This window comes from Miscanthus floridulus, chromosome 3, assembly GCF_019320115.1.
Source record: "Miscanthus floridulus cultivar M001 chromosome 3, ASM1932011v1, whole genome shotgun sequence".
Classification (NCBI taxonomy): Eukaryota; Viridiplantae; Streptophyta; class Magnoliopsida; order Poales; family Poaceae; genus Miscanthus; species Miscanthus floridulus.
In genome coordinates, this window is record NC_089582.1 from 136,976,055 (window position 1) to 136,997,839 (window position 21,785).

A 21,785-nucleotide genomic window follows, 5' to 3' on the forward strand; every position below is an offset into this window, starting at 1 on the left:
GCTTTTTGGTACTCACATGGTGAATGGCGATATCTACTTTGGCTTCGTGGTCTCTCAAAAAATGATGCTGGATGTCTATGTGCATTGTTCGAGAGTGGTTTATAGGGTTGTTTGTCAACTTAATGGCACTCTCGTTGTCACACAAAAGTGGAATCCTAGTTAACTCACATCCAAAGTCCTTTAGAGTTTGCTTCATCCAAAGTAGTTGGGCACAGCAAGCACCGGCCGCCACATACTCGGCTTCGGCGGTGGACAAAGCAATAGAATTTTGCTTCTTAGAACTCCAAGACACCAAGGATCGGTCAATAAATTGGCAAGTCCCGGTAGTACTCTTTTGGGTTACTTTACAATCGACATAATCCGAATCGGAATAGCCAAGTAACTCAAAAGTGGAGCCCTTAGGATACCACAAGCCAAGATTAGGAGTGTGCACTAAATACCGAAAAATTCTCTTAACGGCCATCAAATAACATTCTTTCGGATTAGCTTGAAATCTTGCGCACATGCACACACTAAGCATAATATCGAGCCTAGATGCACAAAGGTAAAGAAGTGATCCAATCATGGAGTGATATACCTTTTGATCGATGTCCTTTGCTCCTTGATCAAGATCAAGATATCCATTTGTTGGCATGGGTGTCTTGATGGGCTTGGCCTTGTCCAAGTTAAACTTGTTCAACATGTCGTTGGTGTACTTAGTTTGACTTATGAACGTCTCATCCTTGAGTTGCTTGATTTGAAATCCAAGGAAGAACTTCAAGTCTCCCATCATGGATATCTCGAACCTATTTGTCATTATCCTACTAAATTCCTCACAAAAAACCACATTAGTACTACCAAATATTATGTCATCGACATATATTTGGCAAACAAAGATATCATTATTGACTTTGCGAGTAAACAAAGTAGCATCGGCCTTTCCTATCTCAAAACCTTGTTTGAGTAGGAAATCCTTTAAACAATCATACCAACCTCTAGGGGCTTGTTTGAGCCCATAGAGCGCCTTGTCGAGCTTGTAGACGTGGTTTGGATACTTGGGGTCTTCAAAGCTAGGTGGTTCCTCTACATACGCCAACTTGGATAGGGGGCCATTGAGAAATGCACTCTTCATGTCCATTTGATATAGCTTGAAGTCATGATGGGCGGCATAGGCAAGTAGAATACAAATTGATTCTAGCCTAGCCACCGGTGCATAGGTCTCCCCAAAATCCAAGCCTTCAATTTGAGTGAATCCTTGAGCCACCAACCTTGCCTTGTTCCTTGTTACCACGTCATGCTCATCTTGCTTGTTGCAGAAGACCCACTTGGTTCCAATCACATTTTGCTTGGGTCTTTCCACCAAGGACCAGACTTTATTCCGAGTGAAGTTATTCAACTCCTCTTACATGGCTATCATCCAATCTAGATCATCAAGTGCCTCTTCCACCCTATGAGGTTCCAAAGGAGAAACAAACGAGTAATATTCACAAAAACTTGCTAAACAGGAACATGTAGTTACCCCTCATCGAATGCTCCCCAATATGTTATCAACGGGATGATCTCGTTGAATGGATTGATGCACTCTAGGATGTGGCACTTGAGTTGATCTTTGGATAGGGCCATCATCATCATCCTCATCATGGTCATAATTGATTGGAAGATCACAATCATGAGCTTGTGGAGGGTTGACTTCACTTCTCTCTTCATTGTTGAGTTGTGGTTGAGCTCGCTCATTGTTGACACCATCTTCATGAGAATGACCTTGTGCTTCATTTGATCTCCCATCTTGATTATTCCTTGTTGCGGAAGCTTCACCATGTTCATTAGATGAAACATGATGAATGGTTCGATCAAGATCATCATGCACAACATGGTCTTCATCTTCATCTTCAACTGGGCTTTACTTCACCAATAGCAAGCTTCTTGATTGCTTCGTGTGGAGCTTTTTCATTACCGACATTTTCAACATTGACTTGCTCCTTTTGAGAGCCGTCGGTTTCATCAAAAGTCACATCCTACCACGATTTCAATCAAACCAGTGGTTTTATTGAAAACACGATATCCATGTTCGTTAGTACCATAACCAAGCATGAAACCTTCATCAACCTTTGGTGCAAACTTAGAGCTTTTGGATTTCTTGTTAAGTATAAAACACTTGGATCCAAAAACTCTAAAATAGTGCACCTTAGGCTTTTTACCGGTTAGAAGTTCGTAGGCGGTCTTTTCTCTTTTCTTGTGAAGATATAAGCGGTTGATAGCATGGCATGCCATGTTGACTGCTTCCGCCCAATAGTTGGTTGGAATCTTATATTCATCCAACATTGCTCTTGCGGCTTCTATGAGTGTTCGATTCTTCCTCTCCACAACACCATTTTGTTGTGGAGTGTATGGAACCGAAAACTCATGCTTGATTCCTTCTTCATCAAGAAACTCTTCAATGTTGGTGTTCTTGAACTCCGTCTCGTTGTCACTTCTAACTCTCTTGATTTTAACATCAAACTCATTTTAGGGCCCTTCTTGCAAACTTCTTGAAGATACCATGGACTTCACTCTTTTCATGCAAAAAGAATACCCAAGTGAAGCGAGAATAATCATCAATAATTACAGAACCATATTTGTTACCACCAATGCTTATATAAGCGATGGGTCCAAATATGTCCATGTGAAGCAACTCCAATGGCCTTTCGATTGTCACAACATTCTTGATGGGATGTTTAGCTCCAACTTATTTTCCCGCTTGGCATGTGCTACAAATCCTATCTTTCTCAAAAGAAACATTTGTTAGTCCAAGGATGTGTTCATCCCTTTTGAAGTTTGGCCAAGTTCCTAATCCCAACATGGGTAAGTTGGCGATGCCATAACCAACCCATGCTAGATTTTACCATTAAACAAGTCTCGAGGTTTACTCTATTTGATGTGAAATCAACTAGATAGAGTTTCCCTTTTAAATGACCCATAAATGCAAGAGGAATCCTTCCTTCTATAGACTTCCACACCCTTATCCGTAAAGAGACAATTATAACCCATTTCACAAAGTTGTGAGATAGACAACAAATTGTATCTCAATGAATTCACAAGTAAAACATTTGAAATAGAATTATCATTTGATATAGCAATTTTACCTAAACCAAGAACTTCACCTTTTCCATTGTCACCAAACACAATATTTCCACTTTGATCATGACTTGGTTGGAATGATGTGAACATGTCCTTCTCTCCGATCATGTGATTTGTGTATCCACTATCCAACACCCAACTTGTTCCACCAGAGGAATATTCCTACAAAGATAAATTAAGCTTTTGTTTTAGGTACCCAACAAGATTTGGGTCCTAGGGGGTTAGTCACATAAAACTTGGGCACCCAAACACTCCTCATAATTTCTTTTCTCTTTTGGGCACCAACATACTTAACCACTAATCTTGCCATCCTTGCCCCAACAACACATATAGTCACTAGCATAGCATCGTGGAAGTGGTGCTAGTGGCTTTGGGACATCGGATTGCTTCGTCTTGTTTGTCTTGTTACTTGTAGGTTGGATCTTGAGAATGTAGACCTTGTTGTTGGCCTTGCATATAAGCTCATCAAGAGCAACACCCTTGTTGAACTTCACACAAGGCACACCATTTATCATGTTCCTTCCATTGGCCTTTCCATCATACCTATTGTAGCCAATGCCTTTCCTTGATTGATGGGTGCCTTGATGACTTGTATGTAGTCTTGTTAGATTGCTCTTGACACTTGCACCCATTCTTCAATATCATCTTCAACCTATGAATCTCCTTATTTTTCTTCTCTAACTCAACAAGGTTAGTTGCATATGCATTCACATCAATTTTATAGCATCTTTTACAACCATCACTAGTGGAGACATTAGAGTCTTCGGTTGCCTTAGGAAAAGTTGAAGTATTAGCCCAAAGAGTATTATAGTTTAACTTAAGATTTTGGTATTTTTCTTCCAAGCTTGTGAGTCTTTCTTGAGCTATACTTTTCTCATACTTGAGGCTAGCTACTTGATCATTAACCGAGGAATGTTCCTTAGTCAATTTCCCAATTGAGTCATTGGCTAAATACAATTCAATGGTTAACTTCTTAACCTTCATCTTTTCCTCGGTGATAGATGCTTCAAGTGCAATATTTTTCTCTCTTGAGTGATTATATCTCCTTGCATCTCTAAGCATCTATCCCTCTTCTCTAATTTCTTCATTAGTGTTTTTATTTTAGTGAAGTCCTTTTTACCAAATTTCTTTATCATAGTTGCTTCAATTTCTTCTATGTTCTCATCACAACTATTATTCTCATCACTAGAGGAAACTGGGTGTAGTATGTACCTTCTCCCCTTTTGCCATGAGACAAGTTGGGGTGTATTAGTCATTGTCGATGAGGTTGGAGAAGAGCCTCGGTGATGAAGATAGGTTGGGGAAGAGTTTTGGTGGTGAAGTTGAGTCGGGGAAGATCATGGTCGGTGAAGAAGAGTGGTGGATGGTGATGTTAGCGGATCTCTTCTTCTTCTTCTTCTCATCATCACTTGAGTTACTATCACTTGACTCCCATTCTTCCCTAAGATGAGCTTCACCTCTCTTCTTGCCTTTGTTCTTCTTGTCTTCATCCTTGTCATGCTTGTGCTTCTTTTTCTCATTAGGACAATCGGCTATGAAGTGACCGGTTTGACCACATCCATAGCAAAATCTCTTTTTGAACCTTCTCTTACCATCACCATAAGTCTTACGGTTGCTTTTCTTCTTCATAAACTTTCTAAGATTTCTAATCACAAATGCAATCTCCGCATCGGAATCTTCTTCTCCACTTGAGGAATCATCCTTCACTTTCTTCTTCTTTTCTTGACTTGAACCTTGACCTTCATGTTGTTGAGTTGCTTTAAGGGCTACACTCTTGTTGAATCCCATTGCATTAGGATTTTGATTATGAGCATTGATTGTATCTTCATCTAGACACTCATGATGCTTAAGCTTTGAAAGAACTTCTTGAGGTGTCATCTCATCGTAACCAGGCCTTTCCATGATTACAGGATGCTAGCATGTTGTTCTTGGCTCTATAGGTTCTCAACATCTTTCTAGCAACCTTGTTGTCATCCCATTCGGTGCTTCCAAGAGCTCTTATGTGGTTGACCAATACCATGAGCCTATCAAACATAGATTGTGTTGTTTCATTTTGCAAGAATACAAATCTTTCCAATTCACCATGGAGTAACTCTATGTTGCCTTTTCTCACACTTTTATCTCCTTCAAATGATACTTTCAAAGTATCCCAAATTTGTTTTGCACTTTCCATTCCATTCACTTTTCTAAACTCATCCGGAGCTAGGCTTGACACAAGCAATGCTATGGCTTGTGCATTTTGATGGAGGTTGTGCACTTCTTCCGGAGTTACCTCTCTATCTTCATTGGTAGGAATCATCACACCAATATCCACAACTTCCTAAAGTCTTGCGGCAATGAGATGCATCTTCATCTTGTAAGACCAATCGGTGTATCTTGTTCCATCAAAGTGAGGTGGCTTGACAATGTTGACGGATGGAGTGTGTAGTGTTGAACCTTTCATGAGTTATCCATAGTCAAAACTCATGTTTGAATATATTCCTTTTCCATGAGCATGTTCACCTGCTCCAATATCACTAGCGGCATCTTTGTTTGCTTCATTTTTGTCACTAGTATCATTCTTGCCACTTATTGCATCATTAACCTTCTTGCTCAATTCTTCCTTCAACTTGCTCATCTCATCTTGCATCTTTTTCATTTCATCTTGAAATAGCTTGGCTTGAGTAGCCATCAACTCTTTAGCTATTTTCTTGGCCATCTCGGCGGCAATGACTTGCATCTTGTTGGACTCCGACATTGTTTCTTCTCACACGATGAAGCGCAAAGAGAAGACCTTGCTCTGATACCAATTGAAAGGATCTAACAATACCTAGAGGGGGGGTGAATAGGCGTATCTAAAAATTTACTGCAAATGCTAAGTTTAAATCTGTCAGCCACTGTCGGAAGTCCCGACGTTTGGGTCGGAACTTCCGACGTTGTCAGAAGTTCCGGTACAAACGTCAGTAGTTCCGATGCCTACGTGAACTACAAAAGCAGCGCCAAATTTAACTTTGCGGATAAATAATCTTACAACCTCACTTCCTAGTGGTTTGGTGAAGATGTTGGGTCACTCCCTTGATGCTGTAAAGCCTTCAAACCGTAAATCGAGTCCAAACCCTAAAATGGAGATTTTGGAGACAAAGAGATAAACGCATACAAGTAATCTCAAGCAATCACAACAACAACAAGCACGCAGGACACAAGGATTTATCCCGAGGTTCGCCAACCCCACAAAGGAGCTCCTATGTCCTCGTTGTTGAGGTGACCACCAAGGTTAGAGTCTATTTCACCTCCTTGCCTCTCTCAAAGCGACCACAAAGGTCACTTGAGCTTTCCACTAAGAAATTGAAGGGCAATACAAACTTCCCAAGGTTCTTCCACAAGATGGAAGCTCTTGGGCAACACCTAGCCAGCTAGGGGCAAAGCCTCAAGAGTAATAGACGCAAAATCAACCGGCTTGATGAAGAAATCAAGTGCTCAAGCTTTCCAAGTGATGCTCTCACTTAATCCACTCTCCTTTTACTTAAAACCCTAAGGGAATCGAAGATTGGAGCAAAGGGGGAGGAGAGGGGTGCTTTAGTTGCTTGGGAGCTATTGAGCACAAAGTGGGTCAACTGTTAATGAGTCCGTAACGGTTAGAAGTGAAGAGAGGAGTATAAATACTCTGGGTGAAAATCTAACCGTTCAGATCTACGTCGGAAGTTCCGACGTAGATCTTGGGACTTCCGACGTTAACAAAAAACACTGTTCACAAAGGTCAGAAGTCCATGCATGCAAGTCAATGTTGGAACTCCTGACAAATGTTGGGACTTCTGATGGTCGGAACTCCTAACAAACCTCGGGACTTCTAACGAGCGCAGAAGTCAACCAGTCAGAACCACTGATGCCGGCACTCCCTGGCTTGGGTCAGGACTTCCGACTATCGGGAGTTCCGACTCATGTTGGGACTTTCGACGTCCACAGTCACAGCGTAGGCTAAGTGGCTGGGAGTCAGGACTTCCAGCATGAGTCGTGACTTCTGACGGTCGGGAGTTCTGACTTACGTCGAGGACTTCCGACACCGACAGTCACAGAAAAATAATCTATGTGCTTGTGGAGTGCTAGAGTGTCCCCTTTTTATTTTATTTTTATGCTTGAGCACTCTATCTTTCTCAGACCAAATAAGTTTGCATCCCTCTTTATAGTGCGGCGGATCCTAAACTCAAAATCAAAATTAAAATCTTTGTAGAGCGTTTTGAGTTCGGCCGCCTTTATAACTTCAAGAATTGAGGGATACCTTTTCATCTTTATCAACTCTTTGAATCCTTCATAGGACTAATAGCTGCAACATATCTCATTAAGATCATATTAGTCCCTAATTTGGATGTCATCAATACACCAAAACCCACATAGGGGGCAAATGCACTTTCACCGGTATTGGTGCCTGTGCAAAACTTAATTGTATTTTGATTTAACTCTTTGGTTGCAGGTGTCTGGCTTCCTAGATTTATTTAGTATCTTTTACATACTCTATGGCTAACTTGTGAGGGGTGGTATTACTCTTATTTGGAGTTTTCCATTTTGGAAACTCCTATTACTAATCGCTTCCGCATTTAAAGATGTTAATTTTTAGAAACGCCTATTCACCCCCCCTCTAGGCGACATCATAGGTCCTATCACTTATCCTATGAGTCCTACTAGTATGTTAGAATCGTGTAGATGGCTATGCTTATAGGATCCAGTAGAAGTTGAGTGATTACCTATCACTCGTGAGAGATATGAAAGATATTATTGTTGTTATTATATTACTATCATATGGAATATATATGGAGGATAATTGGAGATCAGACGGAATGGTACTTTGGATCTGGACTTGATTAGGCATTCGAGCCAGGCTTAGATTGCACTTGTTCCACCTAGTGTCGATTGAGGACCGTCCATTACCTGTGGATGGTAGTTAGGTCATAGACTTATTATTCTGAGCACATACTTGCTTATGGGAGTGGGAAGGCTCATACGCTCTTGTCGTGGGTTCTAGCTCTTTTTGGACCAACTGATTGGAGGAGAGGAAAGGTGGAGGTCTAAGCACCATATTGAGATAGGGTCTCAAGTGTGGGGGCTTGGAGTCCAAGTTTGAACGGGGACCTAGACCCCGTGACAAGAGTAGAATGGGTTGATCTTATTTGTGTCTGGGGTACAAGCGAGGCGTGTGTTTTGGGGTACCCAGCTGGGATACATTGATTCACGAATCACCATTTCTGTGAGACGGTACCAACTTGGCTATGGTCTAGCACCGTAGTAAGAATTAGAATTTGAAAGGTGATAAAATGGTTCTGATTGCTTACCACCTGCTTAAAAGTAGCATAGGTGCTTACATAGAATGGTTAGTTAATGAACTAATGATGACTGCTAATAAAGTTGAATATAAGGAAGCATGTTTAGTAATGCTTCCACAGATGCTAATAACCCATAAGCCAAATAAGCCTTGCATATCTTTGGAGTCTTTTATTTTTCCTCCTGTCGGGTAAGTCTTGCTGAGTACAATCGAGTACTTAGGGTTTTATTCCCCCTGTTGTAGGTGATTGGAGGATACTTAGAGCTGACTCTTATGTGTGGAAACCTCCTGGTGGGCTTAGAGAGGATTTCTTTCACGCTACTGACCGTAGTGTTTATTTATAACCCTCACTAAAGGTTTTTATAAGAAAAAATATAAAATCTGCTAGCATCTCTTGTATATAAATGTACACTACGTTAATGCTCCACCATGTCATTAAATTAATCTTTGCTTTCCCTATAACTCTGATAACATTATTATATTCTACCGTTATAATCAATTGAGATAATATTCTGCTACTGTAATAAAGTGATGTAAGAAATAGCTTAAAATATTGTAAGCTTTATTCTCTCATTTATGATCCTAATAGAAAAATATAGGATTTTTTAGTTCTCTCTTGGGGTGTACTCGATGGAATAGCACGATTTAATGCACTCTCTTGGGTACTTAGTGTCTAATGGAAGACAAGTACTCTTAGGAGAGCATTAGATTAGGTGGTTCTGCCACACGGTCCTAGATAGGAGTGGGCTAGGTACTCGTTGTTCTCCTCATTGGTTACCCTGTGGTCCAAGACGAGAGTGGGCTGGTGCCCGTGCCTCTGGTCCTTGGGAAGGGTTAGCTTGAGATGTCGCTTTTGCAGCCTGCATCTAAAGGGCCATTGATTCCAAAACGACTTTGAGTCGTTGCTGATCTGGAGTAGGGTTTTCTATGGCTGCCATCCCCTCTACTAGGGTGTGGTAAAGACCCTATGGCTAGCTACTTCCATGAACTCAGGCTCAAGGTTGTGTGATGCAGAGGCTCTAATGGCATCACGGTCTTGGTGCTATCGTTCTACTTTTTCATCCCCGTAGACGCTGTTCATACGCTGCCTTTGTAGCCAAGCACCGTCGTCCAACGTCTCGACAAGCCGATTGATACCACTACCACTCCTCCTTGTGGTGTTGGGCGTGGTTACATCGAGCCTGTCGAGCTCTATTCTTCCTTTCCCTAGCCATCTTCTACTCATCCGTCTCTCCATTGGGTGGCGCAGTGTCTAGGGAGATGTCGGACAAGGTTTCCTCTCCATCTTGGATATCTGATGGGTTAGGCATAGGGATCTGAGGTGGTTGCCTAGCCATAAAGACTTCTCTAGAGTGCTTCGTGGCCGAGTGAGTACTAGATTCTGCAGTCATCCTAATGTCCAATATCTTTATAGAATCGTGATCGTTGTTGTCCGCTGGAACAGTGATGCCGTCCTGATAAGTTAAGAGCTCCACCATACCGACTAAACAAGATGGATCTGTTAAAGAAGTGTTGGGTCGAGCACCCGACCAATGGATGATGCCTCCTTCAGGTGTGATGGATAGAACCAATCCTCTTTGGGCACCCGCAAGAGGGATTTCTTGCTCAGACTACACGAGGTGGCTAATCGTATCTTGATAGATTGAAGCTGAATTCTTGAGTCCGACTGGAAAATGAACTAGGTCTTCGAGTTGGACTTCAGATAGGATCTCCAACCTGGACAAAAGTGATGTGTCTGGGCGGTTGTCATGGTTGATGGTGACCTCCTGAGTTCGAGTTGAATCGGAAATTGAGAGGTGCGAAAACTTCTCGACGAGTTGATCCAGTGTGATCGTCGAGACATCTAGTGAAGCTTGAGGCGCTGGGATCTCCATGAGATGACTTTGGAGCTTGCTGTTGTCGTCTGTCTTGTAGATCTAGGAACCGAAGATGAAGGTGGTTCCCACGCGAGAAAATCATGTTGTCGAGGTCCACCGAGCTCTCGATTGCGAAGTCACCGAAAGCACCTACCTGGCGCGCCAGCTGTCGGTGTTTGATGACTGGCAACCCATCACGGGGGTACCTGGGATAGTGTTCGGTGGGCTTCGTCGTACACAGAACTCGATAGTAAACGCAAAGAGACGAACAATTTATACTGGTTCGGGCCCTCTTGTCGAGTAATAGCCTTTACGTCCAGTCAGCGTGTTGCCTTTTGCGTTGGATTGATTGTATGATTGTTAGGGTTACAAGGGGATGTGTCGTACCTCTCGAGAGAATTTCTTATTTGACACTGGTAAAATGAGTCGTTCCTTTCTTGGCTCTGAAATTTTCTTTGTTCCCTATTTGACACTCACTTCAACTTTCATCCATAATTTGACACTACCGTCAAATCCATCAGCTAACGGTGTTAACTTGCTATTAAAAAGATATTTTTGCCCCTAGACGCATGCAGAGGCGTTGTTGCATGCATGCATCGTGGCTGGCTGGTCTTTTTTTGCTGCTAGGGCGCATGCATCAGAGGCGGGTGCAGGTTTTTTTTCCTCTCAAATTTGCTTCGCCGCTCTTTTTTCTAGGGGCAAAAATGTCTTTTTAACAGCCAGTTAACACCGTTAGCTAATGGATTTGATGGCAGTGTCAAATTAGGGATGAAAGTTGAAGTGAGTGTCAAATAGGGAACGAAAAAAATTTTAGGGCCAAAAAAGGAACGGCTCATTTTTCCAGTGTCAAATAAGGAATTCTCTCCTCTTTATATAGAGGAGAGGGTAAGGGCACGTATCTAGTCCTAGTCGGTTATAAGAGAAGAGTCATAGTCCTATTACAAAATCTAGCTTTTATAGTATGCCGACTAAGTTGATCTGGAATAGCGTGAAGTCCACACCACCTTGTGTCGCGTTCTTCAACCGATCGTGGGCCATCCCAGGGCCCAATCGTATAGAACTCCCATGGGGAACCCCTAGGACCCTGGTTCGTCAGAGGGCGGCGCGATGCCGGGTCGGAGCAGAGAGGAGGCGGTGGGAGCACGCGGCTACGCTGGTGGTCGACGGCGCTACAGGTGACAGTGTGGCGCTACGAGCTGCGCATGGTGCAACGTGTTGGGGATGGAAGAGGGCCGTGAGGCATGAAGACTGATTTTTTTTTTCAAAAAAACTCCAGAGCAGATAGAAAGGGCGGCGCTAGGGTTATAGAGGGGAGCGGCAGCGCCAGGGAAGAGGAGAGCGGCGGCGCGAGGGGAAGGGTCGCTGTCGTGGCGTTTTCCGAGCGTACGGGGAGGGGAAGCGATAAGTAATTCGTGATTAATAAGTGGCAGGGTAGGTAATTACCTCACAACTCCATGTGGGAGTACAAAACTCCAAAAACTGGAGTACCTCTTCAGGTAAGTTGGCCCTCAGTTCTACCTTTTTCATAGAGCGGAGTTCCTGGAGTGTTTGGCAATGCGGAGCTGGAGCGGAGCTAAAAAAAACGAGAGCGGAGTAGTCCCAAACATCCCTATAATGACATGTTTTTAAATAGATGAATAGTAATCATATTTCAGAATTTGTAATGGCATGAACAGTTCGCGCAAGATAAGATATGGGAACGGCAGTCCGCAGGATTGACTCCAACTGCCCAAGCAGCAGAACACAGATGATGATCCTCGTGACCTCGTCTACCCCAGTACCAGCCATCGGGAACAAACATCCTTATCCGACGGAAGCCAACCGATTTGACGGTCCCCAGTCCACTTCTCGTCTTTGGATCGCCGCTCGCTTTCCATATATCTCTCTCGGCTCCGTTTGATCCGTAGCGCACTCGTCCGTCGTCGTCGCCCCCACTCTCCCCCTCCGCGTCGCCCCACTCTCCCTCTCCGCGTCGAACTCCCCTTGCTCGTAGTCCCGTCCCACTTGGAGCGAATTTTGCCGGGGGTGAGAGAGGCGGCGGCCATGTCGGGGCGAGGCTCTCTCCCGGAGGGCTCGCTCTTTCTTGGATTGGACAGCTCCACTCAGTAAGTCTCGTCCCTTCTCTCTCCCCCTCTCTCAGTTCTCAAATGGGTACTGGATCTTATTTTTCGTGTGCTCTGGGTGTAGCTTATTCCTCTAATCACGCGCTCATTGTTCTAGCGATGGGCATGGTACAGTAGATGAATAAAGGTCGGGACTTTGTCTGCTTATAAAAGTGGAAGGAAAATGAAACGTGCTTAATAAAATTTAAAATTTACAGAAGTACCGATCGGAAGTAGTATGTGCAAGTCTCATGTGACGTGGCAATGCCATCTAATTTCTCTACATTGGGTTGAGAAATCAAAGTTCTTTACTAGATGTATGCACCAAGAAACACCTTGGATGTCATTCTTCTTAAGTTCATCTCTTTCAAGATTTTTACCTGGCCCAAATTTGGTTTCTTTGTTCTGTATTCTGCATTACCAGTAAGTTGATAACCATGATCGCAGCACCATTTGCTTCACATATTCCTTTCCTGGGTTTTTATTTTTTCATTTTGTTATCATACTAAATTTGTGGGTCTACCATTAGACTTGGACCTAATACTGTCATTCTCCTGTTACAGATCGCTGAAAGCTACGGTCCTCAACAATGAGTTAAGGATTGTAGCTTCTGAAATCGTTAATTTTGACTCTGAATTGCCACACTACAATACTGAAGGTGGGGTGTACCGAGACCCCGCAGATGATGGCCACATTTTTTCACCAACCATTATGTGGGTGGAAGCTCTGGAGCTGCTGCTTGAGAAGCTAAAACCAAAGATCAACTTCGGTAAAGTAGTGGCTGTCTCAGGGAGTGGGCAGCAACATGGCAGTGTTTATTGGAAGAAGGGCAGCCATGCTGTGTTGTCCTCCTTGGATGCTAGTAAGAGCTTGTTATCACAGCTCAAGGATGCATTTTCTACAATGAACTCACCGATATGGATGGATAGTAGCACAACCAAGCAATGCAGAGAAATAGAGAATGCAGTTGGAGGTGCACTGGAGTTAGCAAAACTGACAGGATCTCGTGCCTATGAAAGATTCACTGGCCCCCAGATAAGGAAGATCTACCAGACAGAGCCTGATGTTTATGAAGATACCGAGAGAATATCTTTGGTGAGCTCATTCATGGCATCTATCCTTGTTGGAAGCTATGCAAGTATTGATGAAACTGATGGTGCGGGGATGAACTTGATGGATATAAACCAAAGGACCTGGTCAAAGTCTGTTTTAGAGGTTTGTACTTGCTACCTCATTTTGTAGTACATTAAAGATTTGTTGAATGACTTAAGTCCAAACATAAACTGTAGTAGGCTTTTATTTAAGGATATTTCATGGACTAAAATACCAAAACTGTGCCCTTTCTTTAGGCAACTGCTCCTGGACTTGAAGCAAAGCTTGGAAATCTAGCACCAGCGTATTCAGCTGCTGGCCGAATCGCTCCTTATTTTGTAGAAAGGTAAGTTTTGTTTGGTTATACATTGGGCCAGTGCTAAATGTACACTCTCAGTGTACTTGGTTTGTTTGCAACCATATATTCAGAATGACCTTTACCATGTACTTATCTTCTCTTTTATTTGCAAGTAGAAATTACTGTTTGCATGACTGCTCAGGTGTTATTGAGCAACCAATCATAATATATGGTTCAGGCAGTATGTTTCTGTTAACTGGCATACAAACTCTGATTGTAAAACTGTTAATGCATATTGGATCCAGATGAACTCTGAAGTCTGAACATCTCAAAATTTATGTTCAGTTGTTCACAATTTCTTTTGTTACAATTTTTGGATTTAGATGAAGTCTCTGAGTTCACATCATAAAAAATTTCCACCCATCATTCCTTTTATTATGATCACCGGATTTAAATGAAGTTCCTGGACATTATGGAAAAAAAACTAATGTCAATGTGCAAACTAGCTTAATAACAAAAATGCACCCTAATGACTAATGCCATAAATATTCTTTGCACTAGAATTTTGTAATTGCTTAAAGAAGACATTGTGTATTTTCAGGTTTCAGTTTGATAAGAACTGTTTGGTCATTCAGTGGTCTGGAGACAATCCTAATAGCCTTGCAGGTGGGTTTGGCTAGTGCTTCTTAAATGAGGAGTTGGCATTTGTGATCTTCTATATGTATCTGTAGAAAATTGGCGAGAAAACAGTTTCCTGATTTCTTACATTAACATTTATGAGACCTTGGCATCTGTTGTAGGTTTAACTCTGAATACTCCTGGCGATCTTGCCATTAGCCTTGGTACTAGCGATACAGTAAGTTGAGAAGACGTGTTCAATGTTGATTTGGTTGATAGCCATGTTTACCTAATGGTTCTATGTAATTCATCCTCTAATTGTATTGTAGGTATTCGGGATAACTGCAGAAGCTAAATCAAGTCTTGAAGGGCATGTTTTCCCCAACCCTGTTGAACCTGATGGTTATATGGTGATGCTATGCTACAAAAATGGCTCTTTGACCAGAGAAGGTACGTGTGTTTCCTTTTTTATTGTTCTACAAGTATGCATGCCATTATGTCATTACTACATTGCTGATGATACTTACATTTTGGTTTCAGATGTGCGAAATCGGTATGTAGACAAATCATGGGATGTTTTTAACAATTATCTGGAGAAAACACCCCCTCTAAATGGTTAGATTTTTTTTGCCAAAGGGCGCCTAGCTCAAACGGTTAGGTGACCCAGCGGCACTCCTCAGGTCCTGGGTTCGACTCCCCGTGGGAGCGGATTTTAGGCTAAGGTTAAAAAAATCCCCTCGCCCGTCCCCATGTGCCAAAGCGCAGTGGAAGGCCCCGGCCCGGTTCTCACAGGGTAACGGTACCTCCTGCGTCAGGATGGGGGCGGGGGTTCGGGGGTTTTCTCGATCTGTGTGAGAAGATCTTCTTCTTAAAGGGAAAACCCGGGGGCCGTCATAACCCCCCGCAGGTCGAGTTTTTTTTTTAAATGGTTAGATTTTACAGAAGTTGAGAATGGTCATTTTGCTCAATCGAACTGCTTTTCTATCAAGTTTCCTTTAGAGTTCTAATACTACCTAACAGCCATAAGCTACTTTTATGGGATTACATGAGGAATTTGGATGTCATGCTTTATAAAGGGGCGTACCCAGTGCAGAGAGCTCCCGCTCTGTGCGGGGTCTGGGGAAGGGTGTCAGTGGCAAGCCTTGCCCTCGCTTGTGCAATGTGAGGAGACCGCGACTCGAACCCAGGACCTTCCGGTCACAGGCGGTAAGACTCTACCGCTTGCACTAGGCCCACCCTTCGATGTCATGCTTTATATTGTTAAGTTATACATCAATGCTAATGCCTGCTTATTTTATTTTGACATGCTGTAATTTTACTATTTACTTGGTTACTTCCCTATGTGATTTCTTTTTCATGCATGCAGGTGGAAAGTTGGGATTCTACTACAAAGACCATGAAATCCTTCCACCACTTCCAGGTATTGATGTATTATCATTGCAGCGTTTTTCCCTCTTTTATTCTAAAAAACTCTGAAACTATCATCATTGCAGCGTTTTCCCTCTTGTATTCTAAAACTCAGAAACTGATAGTTTTTTTCATGCAGTGGGTTTCCATCGGTACGCTGTCGAAAACCTCAATGACGTCTCATCAGACACTCTGTTGGAGCGTGAAGTGGAAGAATTTGACCCACCCTCCGAGGTTCACGAAAAGAAATATTCGTCAGTTTATATGATATTTTGGCAAGCAGATTGCCATGCTTGTCATCAACATCGTTGCCTGCCTGTAGGTTCGTGCCATCATTGAGGGTCAAATGCTGTCGATGCGAGGCCATGCCGAGAGGTTTGGCATGCTGAACCCTCCCAAGCGGATCATAGCAACCGGAGGGGCATCCTCTAACGAAAGCATCCTCAAGTCAATCGCGCAGATCTTCGGCTGCCCTGTCTTCACAGTCCAGAGACCTGGTAATAGCTCAAATCTCCTCCCTGAACGAACCTGGTTGTCCTGACACAAACCGATGGCACCAGCCATATCCATTGCTGCTGAACTGACGCTGACCATGGACCAGATTCGGCTTCGCTGGGCGCGGCGCTGAGAGCTGCCCACGGATGGCTGTGCAACGCCCAAGGCAGCTTTCTCCCCATCTCGTGCTTGTACCAGGGCAACCTGGAGAAGACCTCCCTTGGCTCGAAGCTGGCGGTCCCAGCTGGCGACAAGGAGGAGGACCGGGAGCTCCTCCAGAAGTACACCCTCCTGATGAGGAAGAGGATGGAGATCGAGAGACGCCTGGTGGAGAATATCGGGCGATCGTAGGAAAAATCAAGAATTTAAGCACTGCTGAAGCTGCCAGGACCGAATAATCTGTGAATAACCGTGGATTTTCATCTCTTACGCAAACTCTCTTAGGTCAGAGCGTAAGTTTTGATTCTGATTTTACAAGCCTGGGTCGGCAGAGAAAAAATTGTGCTTGGAGCCTGGGACTCCAGGCATCGTTGCCAGACACGCACAAAACTTCGAAAGACACAGCATTTCGCAAGGGCAAACGAATCTTAAATCTTCGTTAATGACATTGGCACGTCGCGAGTTTGACGAAACGTGGAATTGTGTTGTGCATGCGTCCAGTCAAAGAAAAGTAAGGCGGTATTTGCCTTGCCTGTACAATCAGATATTTGTGATTGTCACTGAAAATTCGAATCAGGTATTTGCCATCCGTGTCACTGACACATGGGGCCTACCTGTGTCACTGATAGTGGTAATAAATACAGGATTTACGCAATTTGCAGTGGCATGAGCATGACAACAATTCCCATTCGGAGTGGCTAGCGCCCAGATGTCTGGACGCCCGCGCAGCCTGCTCCTGTTCACCTTCGTCCGCCTTCGCCCCGCTCCATGAGTGCACTCCGTTCTGTCTCTGAGCCCGCCATTCCTTTTGAACCCCTCACTGTGGCAGAACCGTCTAATCTAATGCCTCACAGGAATGCTTGTCTTCCATTAGACACTAAGCACTCAAGGGAGCACACTAAATTACTCGGTTCCGTCGGGCACACCCTAGGGGAGAACCCGAAAATCCACATTTTTGCCATCAGGATCACAAATGAGAGAACAAAGCTTACATCATTCTTAACCATTTCATACATCCCTTTTAGTACAACATCAGAGTATAATAGTTATTGTATAACAGCGGAATTTAAACATGTGATCAGAATTATAATGGAAATAAACATCTATTAATGATATGATGAAGTATTGATATATAAACTACTACAACAGATTATGAAACTTTTATTTATAAAAACATTTGGTGAGAGTTATAAATAAAAACTACGATCGCGACGTAAAGGAATCCCCGCTGAGCCCATCAGGAGGAATCCACACACAAGGGTCAGATCTAGCATCAACCAGTTACCTGCAACAGGGGGAATAAAACCCTGAGTACTCAATTGTACTCAGCAAGACTTACCCGACAGGAGGAAAGAAAAGACTCCAAGGATATGCAAGGCTATCTGGCTTATGGGTTGCATTTGCAGGAAGCATTATAAGCGTGCGTCCTTATATTTGATTTTTATTAATAGCCGCATTGGTTCATTAACTAACCATTCTATGTAAGCACATGTGCTATTTTCAAGCAGGTGGTAAGCAATCAGATTTCCTTTTCCATCTTTCATCTTTCATCTTCAGTTCTTACTACGATGCTAAACCGCAGACAAGCCGTACTGGATAGCCCGGCGATTCGCGAATCAATGCCCCCAGCTAAAGATGGCAACGGGGACCCGATCCCCGATTCCCTGCGGGGAATTCCCCTATTAAGGGACGGGGATGGAGTCAAATATGCCCCCACGGGGATCTAAACGGGGAGAAAACGCCCCCCGTCAGGTTTGGCGGGGACGGGTCTGGGGGAGCATTCCCCGTCCCCGATACCCGCATCCCCGCCCCGTTTATATACAGGCTTTGCTCTCTTTCCTGATGGCTCAACCAGCCCACGAAGGCCCAATGTCTTCTGAGTATATATAACAGCAATAACCCTAGTTCTACACCTTTGTGATGATTAATATCCTGCTTCTTGCTATTTAGCTATTTTTGGATTATGATTCGTGGTGTACTCTAATATTGTGTCGATGAACTCATGTGAATGATGATGAATTAACTTGAATGGTGATGAACAAATGCGGGGACGGGGATCCCCGACGGGGATTTTTCCCCTCGCGGGGGCGGGGATGGGGGAGAAATCGTCCCCGTGAGCTTTGGCGGGGACGGGGACGGGGATTTTTTCTCCCCGCGGGGACGGGGATGGGGAGGCAACCTCCGACGGGGAATTCCCCGTTGCCATCTTTATCCCCAGCTGGGTACCTCGAAAACACACGCCCCGCTTGTACCGCAGGCATAAGCAGGACCAACTCATCACTCTCCTGTCCCGGGTGTCCAGGTCCCCGTCCAAACTAGGACTCCAAGCCCCCGCCCTTGAGTCCCGGACTCAGTGCGGTGCAAGGACCTCCTCCACTAAAATAAACCCTAACAGTCGGTCCGGAAAGAGCCGGATCCGCGACAAGAGAGTAACAAGTCTTCTAAGCGCTCATACACAAGTATGTGCTCGGGATAATAAGTCTGTAACCTATCTAGAGTCATATGCAACGATCGGTCCTTAACCGACTAGATAGGAAAAAAATAGTGTAACCAAGCTATGCCCCGTGTCCACGGCGACACAACTCCTTACACTCACCAATACCCAAACCATATCCCTGCCCGGTCACCATTTTTCTTTCCACCATTTTGATATTTTCCAAGTGATAGTAATCCGATAATATATTTCCTATCTCTCACGAGTGACAGGCAATCACTCGACTTCTACCGGAGTCCTATAGCATAGCATTCTACACGATCCTATCATACTAGTAAGACTCATAGGAATAAAGATATATATGCAAGTGGGTTTCATTCAACTCCTTAAACTTAATGCACAAAAATAATTTAAACTGCAGAAAAGTAGGGGTTATGCACCGGGGTTTGCCTGGGTAAAATATAACCAAAAGTTAGCATTCCATCTTCGTGATATGATCACCATAGCATCATCTTTCAGCTACTCCAGTTGATCCCACGATCCACCATTGTTCCTATTATGATATGTATTGATGCAAATGCATAGATGTAAATAATCAACGACAGCCGAAATTCTTAGAAATCCAATCACGCTTCCAAAAGTACCATTTCTTCAGCAATTCCCAATGACTCCACAATCCATCGACGTCCCTCCGTCGACGTCAAACTCGCGGTACTCGGCAAACAGACACAATTAAATATTCACATAAATTCAACTGCGTTCCAAAAATTATGAAACTTTATGGATAGGTAGGGTTCGATTTTAGATGAATTTAGGAAGAAGAAGTGATGGAATCGGAGTTAGCATAGTGGAGATATTAATTGTGCAAGGTGGCCGCTAATTAATCACGAGGAGAGAAAACAAAACGTGATTAGTGGCCACCAGCTGCCGCTGGTTATTAGAAAGGGAAAAGGAATAAAGAAATTGGTGGAGTGGATTAATAGCTCATGACTCTTGACTTTACGTGTATAGGAGCTGAGTTGGTTCTCGGCTTTGCAACTGGCACATGGCATAGGACAAGCTGCTGCTGTGGACTTAAACAAAGAGTAGAGTGGGTGTACGGCTAGGATTCTTCGAGAGAGACAGAGAGCATCGGGCGTTTGTGCTCCTCAGCTCGTCCACCATGGACAGCTGCTGGACTTTCGCCTGATGGCGATTCTGGCCATGACTTCCAAATCTAAGGGCATGGGGAGGTAGAAGGGAGGTAGAGGATGTATGGGGACTATCTACCTTGGTCTATTGCAGCTTGAGGAAGGAGATCAACAGAGTGTAGCCTTCCCAGGCAAGAACAGAAAAACTTGATTTAGAGAGTAAGATGGTGAGCGGTGGAGTGGGATGGCTCAGTAGGCTTGGCGTGTCCTTTATAGGCAGGAGATGCGGGGCTAGAGGTGGAGCTGGCATTTGGCTACATGTGAATTGGATTTCACGTGATGAACTTGGAGTGGGTCTTTGGTAATGAGTGCATTAATTCAAATGATAGACTTTGAGTGGTCTTTGGACTTGACGAGCACATCAGGACTAGAGTGTGCTTTGGGCTAAACGTGCTTCGTGGTGAAGTGCTGATTCATTCATGCAGGTCAAAGAATTAATGGGGAAGGAGACCACAGGTCAAGGAAATATTAGAGAATGAGAATATCAATTGTAGATTAGCTACCTCAGCTGATTATTGCAGCTCGGGAGAAATCGATAGACGCAACTTTCACGGACAAGAACAGAGAAACTTGATTTGAGAGAAGCAAGTGAGCAGTGGAGCGGAACGGCTCGGCGTAACCTTTTAATGGCAGGCGACGCGAAGACGCGACAGCGACGCGTCGTAAGGTTAGCGGCTAACTAGCTTGCTTAAAGGTAACAAAGCGCACGACCGTGGCGTTTTCGGATGAACAGTGTTTCTACGCGCTACAGTGTTTTCCACGCCGCTACATTGTTTCCCACGTCGCTACAGTGTTTTTCTGCGTAACCTGTGTGCTCCGTAAGACTCTGGGAACAGTGCTGGCTTCGTGCTGCAGTGATTTCCTTGGTGCTACAGTACCCAACGTGCAAGACGGTGCCGGACGTAGTGAACCGTGTTGGATTCCATGCGAGTATGGTGCATGCCGAAAAAAAATAACGAAGCTGATACGCTCTCTTTCTCGTCAGTTCGTGCTTAACAAAATAAACTCGTAAGTTTATATGTATCGTTCTATTTATTAATGGATTTTATTTTATTTATAAAAGTTGATTTTCATGCTTAATCTAACCGAACAAAACGTTCTCTAGAATCGTCGTCGGACATTCCTGAATATTTCTACGCACTGCGTAATTTATCTTGAGCGTTGATTTGAGTCCATGAGACTAAGTCACACGGGATTCACTTGTTGCAGCAAGTACGTTTTAAATTAAAAACCCGAAAAACTCGTTTCAGAAATTTTTCTTAGGCCTAAATCGCGGTACTAAATAAACTCGTAACACCTGGGGTGTTACACTCCCCTCTCTCCGACTCTCCGTGTGGACGACTCTCCGTGTGGCGGCAAGCGCACGACTCACTGACTCTCTTAGCACCCCCGTCCGCTGGCCCCCGGTGCGCCGTGCGCTCCGTCCGCCGGCCGAACAACATAAAACACTTGCAGCATGAAAAAAAATATTTGAATGCAATATACATCTAAAAACAGATGAAACATTTGAACATGTACTTGCAATATGTGTGTGAAACACATAAAACACCCAAATAAAATACTTGTAACTTGCAACATGAAAACCACTTGTTGCAACATAAGACTAAAACAGTTGAAACATTAGAAAATATTGTTGCAACATATATGTGAAACATATATAACATCCAGATCAAAGACGATTGCAACATACGTCTGGAAACAAATGAAACATTTTGAATACACTCTTACAAAATGCCTCTGAAACA

General features: G+C 43.7%; 1 protein-coding gene across 2 annotated transcripts; it reads left to right on the top strand.

Annotated features, from left to right (window-relative positions):
- Positions 1-11,987: 11,987 nt before the first annotated feature.
- Positions 11,988-16,889, top strand: LOC136547115 (xylulose kinase 2-like). Of its 2 annotated transcripts, XR_010781484.1 has the most exons (12): positions 11,988-12,350; positions 12,911-13,562; positions 13,697-13,785; positions 14,339-14,403; positions 14,538-14,593; positions 14,685-14,805; positions 14,896-14,908; positions 15,432-15,561; positions 15,722-15,775; positions 15,902-15,996; positions 16,085-16,259; positions 16,364-16,501. XR_010781484.1 is itself a non-coding variant. In XM_066539086.1 (11 exons), the coding sequence occupies exons 1-11, from the start codon at positions 12,289-12,291 to the stop codon at positions 16,606-16,608; spliced, it is 1,689 nt and encodes a 562-aa protein (XP_066395183.1). In that variant the 5' UTR covers positions 11,988-12,288; the 3' UTR covers positions 16,609-16,889. The 2 variants fall into 2 exon arrangements, 1 of the variants encoding a protein (XP_066395183.1); XM_066539086.1 differs by lacking the exon at positions 15,432-15,561 and having other exon boundaries at positions 14,896-14,970; positions 16,364-16,889.
- The last annotated feature ends 4,896 nt before the right edge of the window (positions 16,890-21,785 follow it).

Excerpts from the sequence above, each read along its gene's own strand:
- LOC136547115 (XM_066539086.1), top strand. The coding sequence starts at position 12,289 with ATGTCGGGGCGAGGCTCTCTCCCGGAGGGCTCGCTCTTTCTTGGATTG. Across the intron at positions 12,351-12,910 it reads GGATTGGACAGCTCCACTCA|ATCGCTGAAAGCTACGGTCC; the intron begins GTAAGTCTCGTC and ends CTCCTGTTACAG. Across the intron at positions 14,404-14,537 it reads CAATCCTAATAGCCTTGCAG|GTTTAACTCTGAATACTCCT; the intron begins GTGGGTTTGGCT and ends CATCTGTTGTAG.